The 12,879-nt window shown below is 37.6% G+C and overlaps 1 protein-coding gene across 8 annotated transcripts in view; it reads left to right on the top strand.

The window, feature by feature from the left end:
• Positions 1-8,135, top strand: part of LOC117402566 (latent-transforming growth factor beta-binding protein 1-like) — a 166,448-nt gene extending 158,313 nt beyond the window's left edge. For all 8 annotated transcript variants that reach the window (XM_034003849.3, XM_034003851.3, XM_059023839.1 and 5 more), the window contains 3 exons: positions 936-1,097; positions 5,437-5,586; positions 7,044-8,135. In XM_034003849.3, coding sequence (XP_033859740.3) covers positions 936-1,097; positions 5,437-5,586; positions 7,044-7,216 — 485 coding nt within the window. In that variant the 3' untranslated portion in view covers positions 7,217-8,135. The remainder of the gene's footprint in view (positions 1-935; positions 1,098-5,436; positions 5,587-7,043) is intronic.
• The last annotated feature ends 4,744 nt before the right edge of the window (positions 8,136-12,879 follow it).

The raw sequence follows: 12,879 nt of genomic DNA on the forward strand, positions 1-12,879 counted from the left end.
TTGATCACACACAGTTCCTGTTGTGGTGCACGTTGCCGCTTCATCCAGAGGCAAATTCTCCAGGAACATCTGCGCTTCCACGCACATCTACACATCAACCGAATCCTACCAGTAAATTACAATTTGACCCTAAACGTTGAACTTAAACCTAACCTTAAAGTGACTTTCACATTGCAAAATTACTATTGCTTCAGTCCCCCTACTGGCCGATTGAATTAATATACATCATACAGCAGTAATGTTTAAGTGTGGACTCTACTGGAGAATTTAGTATCAGACAAATCAACAGCCTGCTGTAGTGGTCCCGTTGATTACTTTTCAAAGCACACGGACACTTCCACAGACACAATACACTTGCGAAAAACTATCCATTAGTGCAAAAGTTTAGTAAATACAACCTTTTGCTGTCCATTACTTCATTTTTTTTTTTTAATAAACAATAATCTTACTTCTTGAAGAAGGCAGAAATATTGACTTCTCACCTACAGTATTGCTCAGATACCCTCTACGGTTGCAATGTTGTCATAAATAGGACAGACGGTCATTATACTGTATATAAGAAATGCAGGCTCAAAACATTGAATTTAAAAAACAAAAAAAACATTACAGAAAATGACATAGGGAGAGAGTTCAGAGAAGAGAAACTAGACTAATCACAGGGTTATGATCCAGAACGATGTGTTCTGCAACACCCCAGCTCAAGAAACACTTAAATGAAGGGGACATTAATGGAAACTTTAACTTAAGTTGTTTCATGTAACTGACCACTGAACCAGAAGGAGTCTAGAGAGTAGAAGGGTTGGGGAGACTGCATTTCCTAAGAGAATCCCACTATTTCAAATTGAGAACAGAGGACAGGAGGACCACAGTGCAGGTTTGGAAGTTTTGAGTGGAAACAGATTGTCCCTAACCCAGTCCCCCCTTGTCTCCTCCAGAGGGTTACGCCACCCTGTGCAATGTGCCCCTGTCTGGGAGCAGATGGAGATATGGGGAGGATGCCCTGATGCCCTTTGACGCAGACTATCCTGCACCAGGTGTGGAATACGATTCCCAGCCCTCCAGCCCAGGGTTTTTACCTCTTTTTCATGATGAAGAGCGTAAGTGTAACACTTCCTATTCTATATTTCACTAACATGTTAGCTTGCTTCGCCAATGCCGCCTGCAGAAAAATACTGTGGTATTCAGTGTATTGTTTTCAAAGGAAGAAATGTTACACTAAAAGCTCTTTGCTGCCATCTGCTGGTTAGTTGATTTCTTGCATCCAGTTTCGGTTGAGTCACATAAACTTGTTTACTCTATAAAACAAGCACACCATTTGTTTTTAACACCTGTTCACTGAATTAACCATTTTTTGTGTATCAATATTTAAGGGTATTTAGCCAAATTGATGTACATTAACGTAACTAGTTTAGAAACAAAGGTCTAAAATTGGTTTAAGTATTCACTTTGGAGTTGTTTACAGGTATCATGCTGTTATATTTCTAATAAGTAAGGCTGGATTGTTTTCACGATTATCACAGATATCACGATCTCTGTGAAATGTACCCATTGCTGTGTAATATGTAGTATAAAAAAATTCAATTTCTGAAAGTATAATGTAAATATACAGTACATATTTTTGTCACTTAAAAATAAATACAGCAAACCTTTGCCTTAGTGACGCACTGCCTGTTATACTGCATTTAGAAACCTGGCAGCCAGGTTCGTTTGCTTCCATTAAAAGATTGAACACCCTGCAAAGAGCTTCACAAATTCTTTAAAATGTCTTCAATGAAAAAGACATCAGCTGCTAAAAATGTCTCTGTCCATATTTATGAATGTAGTTATTTTGTTTGATTGTGAAAATAAATAGAATTCACTGATGGTGAAAATAGAATGTCTTTAAAAGGTGGACATAAAAAATGAAATATTCTACAATTTAGCATGTAATGTTTTTCAGTAAAGCATTTAAATATTTAGGAATATTTATTGTATAGTAACTCTAGAGAAAACTATCAAATTTGAAAGTGACAACACAATTTTTTCTGTTTTAATAAATATAATGTTTAACCGGGAAACATCTTGAAATATTGTACCTATTTTTAGACTGAAATGCTGTGAAATAAGCCATATTGAATTGGATTCCACTTTGTAGTTCCCTTTCAAGTGCGAAATGTAACCATGAGCAGCTTTGATATTAGTGTTCAGGTAATTCGGGCAGTAAGAGATTATATCCTATTAGGTAATGGTTACATTTCTATTTCAGGGAACCAGGGTTATGATAATAATCTAACATGTTCCATATACTTAAAAGTATAGTTATACTTAAATTGTACAACTATTATGGCTTCCGGTAGACTTTTGCAAAATCATTTTGTAGTTTCTTTGATTACATGATGTTAAATAAAATATCTATGTTTTTAAATGTATTTATTTATAAGGAAGATTTACCCATTGAGACCAAGGCCTGTTAGACAATAAAACAATTACAAATACATGCAACACAATAAATACATGTGTGGTTCAAACTTAGTCAGCATCTTACAAAAAAGAACAACATAAATAGGAGGCATTTATATGTTAATGTGGACTAAAGAAAAAACAATGGCAAGACGCTCTAAGCAATTCCCAAATACCATCTTTATAGCCAGAAAAGGAGAGATTGTCAAATTCCATCTTCATACTATAAGTAAAAGAGTTCCACATTTTTAGGAGCAGAGGTGAAAGATAGCTCTCCCAAACATGTGAGAACCCTTGGGACTGCCAAACTAACAGAATCCTGAGAGCGTAAACTATAGCCAGTGTTAATCCTCTCCAGCAGAACATTCAGATAAGGAGGTACGAAAACCTATAGGAACCTTAACAACAAAACAGTATCAATGAAAAAGCCTACAATTTATTAATGAGCGCCAGCCTAGTTTTATATACATATGACAATGGTGTGTCAAAGAGGTACAATCTGCAGCATGAATTATACATCAAATTTGTGTAAAGACTGCTTGGAAGCAAACTGGCAGATATAGTCACCATAATCTAGGTTAGGAAAAATAGTAGCAGTCACTAACTTTAATTTGCTAGACTAAAAAACCTTCTTATTCCTAAAAAGGAAACGTCATTTACTTCCAAATTTTGAAGATAATTTATTAATATGATAGTTAAACGTAAGATGCTCATTTATCCATATGCCTAAGTATTTATAAGAAGAAACTTTCTTCAGTATCTCTCCATGCAATGTAACAATAACCCAAGAAAGATTTCTAACCTTCCTCCTATTAGAGCAGAACAACATTATGTTCATGTAGTTTTTTTTTTTTTTTGATTTTTTTTAATTATGTCTCAATCCTAAAATTCTGGGTGATGCAAAACTTTTGTCCATAGCTGTAGATAACAGTATACATTGGTTATATGTGTAGATCACAGTATACGTTGTACATAAAATGATATTAATATTAATGATAAAAGTCACAACTGAATTTATAATCACAAATCCCACATTATCCACCCTTATACCTGCTCCATTGTCCACTTCTGTATGTCTTTATGTTTATCATCATGGACACTATTACAGACGTATCATCGATTGTGCATTCTGGATGTAATATATAAATATGACTTGTTAGGATACCCAGTCGAAAATTAAAAATGATTAAAGCAAAAAACACTGATCTTCTAAAACCACTATGCAGCCTAGCTCGCAGTTACTTACAATGAGACGCTGTAAGCCTGCCATGCAAGGCACACATACACAAACACACACACATACATCACATACCGTATATACAAAGACATGCCCTCATACACAGAGTAATTAAGAGATAAAGGCCTTAACAGGAGAGGGTAATTCAGAAATTGAAATAGACACACTCTGCCTGCCTGGATGCTGCTGAATTGAAATTAACTTGAATTGTGTCTGTAGTGGAGGCTGTTTTTGATCCACAGAGCCTATAAACTGCTTTTAAAACATCACAGCTCCTGTGAAATAAGGCAACAGAAACGATCACGACGAAAAAAATAAAAAAAGACTTGTTTTTTTGGATCAGCACGCTGTCTCCAAAAATGGCACTGGCTTGGGTATTCTGTGACAAAACAGCACAATATACTGTGGAGGGCTGGAAGAGATCCCATATATGGAAGAAAGAGAGAGGAGCAAACAAGCAGCCAGAAATACATAAACATACATCTGAGAAAACCCTGAGCACGACAGAGACTTCCATATTCATTATGTGACAATAAAGCCAGGCACTGTGATATAACTAGAGAAAAAAACAATTAGTCAGCTAAATGTTGTCAGACTGAAACTAACATGGCAAAAAATAAAACAATGTGCACATGATTATGTAGATTTTTGTTTTGGGCATGTTTCATTCCCCCACCATTATGAAGATGTATAGAAATTTCCAAATGAGTCTAGCAAGTCATTCCCAATCATAGCTTCCAACACAATATTGAGTCAAGACTAATAAGCATTTTCTGTGACAGGAATCAGCAGTGCCAATAGCAGGGGTGTTGTAGCTGTTTGCATCAATTCCATAACATCTTGTCTCTTTGTAAACCTTAAAGCTGACGTGATACATTTTTAAAAAAAAGCTTGAGCTTCAACACCATTCCAGTTTTCAGGCTGCAACCGCCACTGTCTACATGGTCTTTAAAAAAAGTGACAGGATAGCACTAATAAGGCTCACGTGGCTGATGCCTCCTTGCGCTATTTTCATTGGCTACAACTCTCCTGCTTATCACTCGGATTGGCTTAGCAGGCTTTTTGGATTTTCATATACAGTATGTAGGTTAATAATTTGTTACCAACTTCAGACCCATGGATAAAGAGTCACAAACATTCATAGAAACAAACATCCAAACATCTGTACAAGAAAATACAAGAGAAGAGAGGCGTTTGGATGACAATTTCAGTAAATTAATTAAACCATTCATTTTTTTTCACTGTATTGGTTTAGATGTATACCTAGCAGTGAATTAAATGGATGCCCACATGTTTTAATACAGTAGTCAAGTTATCGTGACTCAGACATCGTTTCTCCCTAGCACGTGAAAGTGAAAGAGATGGAAAATGTTAAGCTCATATAATAATGTGGGGTCGCTGCACACTTCCTTAAGCCAGAATGACTGAAATACTGCGTCCTCAACAGACAGCACAAACAGTGGTCACATGATCTTCCTCAAGCCTGCGCCGAAGGGCAAGGTAACAATTCAGTCTCCAAATGTATCCAATCCTCATGCCCCCATGTGCCAACTATTTCGTCTTCTGTGGTGGTCTTGTGGGAGCTCTGCCCATTGAGGGTTAAGTTCCAGCAAAACTTTTTTCGGCTAGTGTCTTCATCTGCTACATAAGGGTAACAAACTCAATTCATTTGTGAGCCAGACAAACCCCGGGTTCCAGGTGAAAGGGTCATTGACTCATTGTGACTCTGTTTGTGAAGTACGGCTGATTGTGTTTTGCAGATCAATACGATGCATTTGAGGGGCTGCGGGCTGAAGAATGTGGCATCCTGAATGGTTGTGAGAATGGCCGCTGTGTGCGCGTGCAGGAGGGATACACCTGCGACTGCTTTGATGGGTACCACTTGAACATGGCCAAGATGGCCTGTGTTGGTAAGGAAACTCGATCACAAACACATCAAGAACCCCATTTAGTATGCAAGATAAACATGTTTGTCTATGGCCCTAATTCGTTGAACCACAACTAGAAACCTTTTCACTGATAATTGTCTTGTTTTCTTTTAATTTGACATTATGTGGGAACATTTATTAGTGCTATTTTTGGTTTATTAATGTAATTCAGCAAGGGACGCCTACAGTTGTCCCATTCATATTGCAGCACTGAGCACACAATTACCTTTACAGTTCATTAAGGGTAATAAATACTTTTTTTTTCTTTATAACAAAATTACTGAAAGTGTTGTCAAGCAGCAGTTAACCAAGTTGATCACAACATGAAGCCTAATGAACCCTGACCTTGAACCACAGTTGGTTTCAGACAGACAGGCCCAAACTCCTTAGCATCAAAGAATGTCGGTGCAGCGAATGCGGGATGCATTAATAGGATGCTCTTGAACTGTAAATGTTCTGCTGAATATTCATGGGAAGATCTCAGTGCTGCTTGAGCACATACCCTGCTAAGTGGACTCAGTAATGATGGTGATGATCTTCTTGGTGATGATGAGACACATTGCAAATGTGTGAATTAAGTAGCCATACACATGTTAAACAGGTCCTTATTTAAATGCTGCTTGTTCTTTAAGTCACCTCATTGTTATTTTCACACTGATGACATTCTGTTTGTTGTTACTTGGCGCTGGACAGACAGCTGTGTCAAAAAGGGTGGAGGAGAAGGGGTTAAACATTGTATAATGACAACAGGGACTAACAAAACTGGATATGGGCTCAGTTGCTGCTGCAGGATTTCAGCTCAGTACCCATGTTGACTGGTTGCTTTTCGGACCATCAAAGTGTCACAGATGCAGGCTAATTTGTGCACTGGCATGCTTGAGGTTTTCCCAGTGGTTTGACAGAATGGGTGATAAATGACATAGGGCCCTGTAATTAATCTCCAACAGGGTTAGGGTCAATTCCTGTTTTTCAATTCCTTTTTAAAATCAATTTTCAATTCCAGTTCTCTCTTAATCAATTCCAACACATCATTGATCAAATTTGCAATTCGCAGTATTCTGTTAAAATGCGCTTCTCGCAGTGGCAACAAATTACTTCAATTGAAGTCACTGTTAGTCAATTAAATTGGCTTCAAATGAAAGCAGTTGAACAAATTGCAACAATTATTATGTCTCTGAAATATCAATTCCAATTCCTTCGAAGGAATTGGAATTGGAATTGGGAATCGATTTAGAAAAGGAATTGGAAATGGATTTGGAATTGAAAAACAGGGATTGGCCCCAACCATGAGCTCCAGTATCTGGCCATTTTGATCCACAATTGAAGATTCAAAATGGAAATCTATGGCCATTGTCCAGGAATTGAGTGTTCTCTTTCTAATATGTTCCATGTTCTTATTCTGTGGATAGTAAAACACTTTTTGTTTTTCATTATTGCAGATGTGAACGAATGCACCGAACTCAACAATAAAATGTCCCTTTGCAAGAACGCTAAGTGCATCAACACAGAAGGATCTTATAAGTGCGTGTGTCTGCCGGGCTTTGTGCGCTCGGAGAAGCCAAACTACTGCATAGGTTCAGAGGAAGCAGAGAAAGACAGTGAGCTGGAGTAAGGAGGGAGGAGAAGAAAGAAACACAACCAGTTATTTAATCTAAGCCCATATACTCTGCACTGTATAAATCAAATGAAAACATATTCTACTTGAGATGAAGATAAAACGTAGCCTACTATGTGATGTGGTGTCTATATGGAAAACAGCACTGTATAAATATGATGTGTTTTTTTAGAAGGGGATTGAGCTGATTGGAACGGGACTCTAAGCTCTACAGAACTGACAGACCGAGTGGACACTTTGTGTTCTGAGTGAATCACAGCAGAGCCTTTCCATACAGATATGTTCTAAACTTAAAAAGTGAAAAGGGCCAACCGACCAATCGAACCAACCACACTTTGTCAAAACAGTATTCATTTTCCTATATTTTTTATTGCATAGGAACATTGGCTCACACAATGGTGAAAATATTTTGTATTACTATTGTTAAGCCACATTTGATAAATCTGCAGTATGTATTATGCTGTAAAAGAATGTTATTAATGTAAATTCTTTGAAAGAAGCATTTTTAGGCTTTTTTTTAATGAATAGAAATACACAGCTGTACTTGTCTGTGTCTGGAACATGTCTGGACAATGGCAGGTTTTGATTTTATGATGTCTTGTCTGCCCTGTGGAGCAGGCACCTTTTTGTTACCTTACCTTCCTTTTCTTTTTTAACGCCCTTTAGAAAGTGAAGTTCACCATTTTGTACTCTTTAAACGTTTTCTGCACTTAACTGCGATATAACAAGTCTTGCCAGGTTGCAAAGCTGCTAAAAGGAACAGCCGTTGAGTAAGTTTTGTACATTTAAACTAAAGAGATGAAAACCAGTTTATGTATTGTAATTTGTAAATGGAAAAAAATTGCTCTTGTATGAATATCCTTACATATTATTCTGTATATTAAACCTCTATAAATAAATCACTTTTTGTATTTTTTTCTTACTGATCCAGCTGTGATTTGTCTGTCCCTGCCTTTGCGCTTGCTTTGAGCCCAGTTTTACCATTACTGCCTGATTTATATTTTTGTCATTTAGTCGGATGTGCTTCAAATGTCTAAGTGGGTGTCTTTGTGACATCCCCCTTTGTTGCTGTGACCCATTGGCAAGGGCTGTCTAGTTCCCTCATGGATTTGCACAATGCCCTTCCCTCAGCTATGAATGGTGAAGATACTTAGACTAACACGCTTGACTTGACCGTCTATGTAAATGCAATCACAATATAGATTATATTTGTATGTATAAGTGCAGCAAAACTTTGTCGAATAGGACATAATAATCACCAAGAAACTCTGTTTCCTTGGAATTCTTGGTTCCCGTCCTATCTTAACATATGCCGAAAAGAAACATTGAGAAGCAACCAAGGTTTCTGAATTGGAGTAGTAAAAGGCAAGTAAGAAAAATATGATATCCGCTGTATTGTCATACAAGTGAGTGCAAGCATGTGTTGACATTTGAGACCAATGATCCCTCAACTGTAATTGCACAAGTTATTTTTCAATATGTGGGGTTTAGAGTTCTTAAAGTACTGACGGGGACATTAAAGTCCCATTTACCAAAATATATGTAAAAAATAAAAACGGTGTCCTGTTCTCATGTATACTCAATAAAGGAGTTCCTTTAATATAATTTAGTTTCGCATTCTTCAGCTCGACAAAAAAAATTCAGGAGTGAAAGGGTTAAAAGCAGTGACATGCCTGTGGAGGAGCTACGCATGTGTGGTTGTCAGTGTCACGCTGTGGGTGCGCTCGTGTTTTTTCCATCTTGTGGCACCCTACTCATACCCCTACCCATGACACCACTATCTGCCAAAGTATCAGAAGATGCTTAATACCAGTGCACTAGGTATATATACTACATGCAGTACGCTGTTGTCCCGCAATTGAAGGCTTGCTGTAGTTCTAGGGGTGAGGCTCAGCCCCCTATACTAAACATATTTGCTACCCAATACTATATAGGCCAAGCCCACCTTTCACTAAATGTTCTGCAAGTCTTTCTCCCCTGCCCCTGCAACTGTATCTCATTTCTGGGGGCCAGTGGTCCTTCATCAGCCGGCCTTGGATGACCTCTGACCGAGGTCAGAGGTCGCACCTCAATCGAGGGCAACACGATCCGGAGCTAAACCGTTTAATCATCCCACACTGCATTTCATATTACAGCGAACAATGCTGTGCCTCGATCTGTGAATTGGAATATCAATATGTTTAACGGAATTCGATTGCTCTCAACTTGTAAAAAGATGTATGCAAAGTACATTTACTGTGCTGAAGCACGTAAAAAATAAGGAAAAAAGAACTGCATGATTAACTTCTGCTGAACTAACTATCTGTAAAGCTATCTGTGTTTCCTCATGGAAAAAAAATGTTCTGAGCTGAGCGATTTGATTGGAAGCTGCAAGGTTGTTCAAGCAGTTTCTATGGAAATAGACTGCAAGCAAGGTCAGAACCCAGGTAGGACTTATCTGGAGATCACCTGTTCAGCATATAACCCTCAATATGTCGTGCGGTATCATCTTTCACTGAATGGAACAAAAAATAACTTTTTGGATATTTCCAGCAGCTACGAACTTTGATTTTTTTAAAATTTCTTATTTAAGTAATAAACACACAGTTGTTTTTTACTTAAATAAGTAAAAACTTATTTTAGGGGGATTGTTGACAAAGCCCAGAGACCCCCCTCTCCTGGAATAATCCATATGTTACACAGGTATAACTCACCTTCCAACCATGAGCACCCTCCCTGCCTTTATTTAAAATTCTTTCCTGTTAAAAATATACTGACGGTACACATTTGCGTCTTATCGAAGTCCGCATTTTTCTTTATTGTTCCACATGCGTACCTGCGTACCAGTTATGTGAACCCTTGCCTATAATGCATTACTGAAATCATGCTAAAAAATACACATAATGTATTGAGTTGGTTTATATGAGTAATATGTTTTTCAACGCCTTAACAAGAATAATAATTTTAGCAAGCCGACACTTCTAAATGTTTCTGTTACCTTTTTAATCCTATCCTGGTTAAACATCATAACTTGATCATTGCACCTCAACAGTTAGCAAAAAGTATGTTATGTGGTAAATTCTCAGAAGAGCATCACCAGACTGTACAGTAAGGTTGTTATGTTGTAAGTCCAAGAAACACCATGGCTTTAGTTAACAGAAGGTTTGTTAAGTTGTCATTTTTAAGTATCACATCAGCCACTTCTGGTATTAAGCAGGATCACAAGCAAATGGCTTCTTCTGCATTAAAAAGACATGGGATTCAGGGGACGGACTTTGATCAACGATATCTAGGAGGGTTTTTCTGTCTTCACTCAAGCCACTGTCTTAATTCGGCTATCACTGCAAGAGCATTCAAGTTTATCTAACAAGTGAGACAGTAATGGGAATAATGGGAATATTTTACTGTAATTCACTGTAATTCACTGACTGAAGTTTCTGTCCCACAAGCTGTTACAAATATCTTCCTATTGTACTAAAATGTACAGGTACGTAGCTGTACCACAGTGCTTTTCTTAATTCAAACCCTACAGGGCAGCATTGTGGAGTAGTGGTTAGGGCTCTGGACTCTTGACCGGAGGGTTGTGGGTTCAATCCCTGGTGGGGACACTGCTGCTGTACCCTTGAGCAAGGTACTTTACCTACATTGCTCCAGTAAAAACCGAACTGTATAAATGGGTAATTGTATGTAAAAATAATGTGATATCTTGTAACAATTGTAAGTCGCCCTGGATAAGGGCATCAGCTAAGAAATAAATAATAATAGAAATAAATAATAATATTTTCCTAGGTTTCACTACAGAAATGTATTTAGTATGTAATGTGTTTATTAAAAAAGGAGCTTTGTTCTCTATTGATTTTGAAGCAGATCCACTATGTTTACCATCTGAAAGCTCACCAGTAGCTATTGAATGTATTAAGTCACTCTAAAAATAATTTTTGGTTAGTTTTTTACATTGTACAGTACAGCATAGGAATGAGAGTACAGTACAACGTTGCATATCCAACCCCCTGTGGACTGGGGTATGTGAAAAAGGATTTACACATCCATAAATAGGTTAGAAAACAAAAACAGCATAGAAACATATATGGTGACCATCTCAATTGTTTTGTAGATTTTCCAGTTAATCTTTTACTGTATGTGCTTGTGGCAAAGTGGCTTGTAGTGGGTTCAGTCCCAAAATAATAAACACAGTATAAACACACACACAAAACACAACACGGTCACAAGTCCAAAGTGAGTGCTAACGTGCAAGTAGTGAAATACAATATATTAGTGAACAGTAGTGCAGTGTTGTCCAGGTTTGTGCTGGCCTTTAGCGACAGCTCCTGGTACGTGTTTAGCTGTCTAAAATGAGCACAGAATTAGACACGACAAAAACAAGCAAACACGCATGGTTTAATTTCACTGTCCTTTGGATACGTTCGTAACCATATCAAAGGAACAGAACGCTCGGCCATGTCTCCTTAAGTACCGTCAGTCACGGCCCCTTGGTTAACGAGTGCAATCGCTTTCTAAAATCTGCGATCGACACATCACTTCCCTTCTGGTATGATGGCTTAGTGTACAAGGGCTCCACCCCCTTTCCTGGTGGCTGACTTCCAGCTTTCCCTGGAATGAATTGTCAGGGCATCCAGTCTGGGGCACGATGTTCCTTTTCCACAGCACCCTCACAGGTCAGGAGGGAGATTTATAACCAAGGTTCATTTTCAAGGTTCACCTGTCACAGTGCTATATAATGCTTTGATTACTTCATATTAATTAAATAATGAAGGACATACATTGTTAAATTACTTTATATCAGTTTTTTGTCTGCAAGTAGTCCAAAGTTTCCAACTGAATGTTACTAATATTAGCTTAATATCTCCTCTCTGCATGTTATTCAAACAAATATTTACAGTAAAAAAATATATCATAGAAATATATCAAGTGAAAATGGCTTTGCTTTTTAAAGGAATTTATTATTTCATTCATTGATTTCTTACCTTTAATCATTTTTCTACCCCTTCAAATAAGCAATAACAAGGCCTGATGTAAAATTGCTTCAGGTGTGTTTCGTGTTTGTTTCTTGAGCTCACACATTGAATCTGTTCTGTACCAGGCATTTCTAGAGAACAAACAACTTGTGCAGTTTCAAATGAGATGCCTTTTCATTTTAGTTTCTAACATTCTGGTAGATTGAAGAATATGTATTTATAACGGAGAGAAATGGACTCCTAAAGATATGAATCTCAGGCTTACACATTCATATTCTTTATTTAATTAAACCCAAGTCTGTCCCTGGGCGAAATCTGGTTTGAAAGTTCAATTATGTCTGTTCCTACAAAATGTACTTACAATCCATCCTGGGTAGACGACGATACAATGTGTATGCATAAGCAATGAGAAACTCCATTCACATTGTACTTTGAGCTCCATTATTATCACCAGTGGGCAGATTTATTTTTGTCTTGGACAATATGTCTTGTGAAGGTTGAATGAATCAGTTATTCTTTCAGGTACCTCTACTCTGTAAAGCAGAAAACAAAGATACGCCATAAACCTTGGCAGATATACGATATATATTACCACATTTTACCACATTTTATTAGACATGTGCAAACTCTGTAATTCTCAGTAATCTTTCTCCTGAATTGTGGAATGCTCTGCCTGCATCTGTCAGGGAAGCTGGGACCATTACA

The sequence above is a fragment of the Acipenser ruthenus genome, chromosome 5 (genome assembly GCF_902713425.1).
Source record: "Acipenser ruthenus chromosome 5, fAciRut3.2 maternal haplotype, whole genome shotgun sequence".
NCBI lineage: Eukaryota > Metazoa > Chordata > Actinopteri > Acipenseriformes > Acipenseridae > Acipenser > Acipenser ruthenus.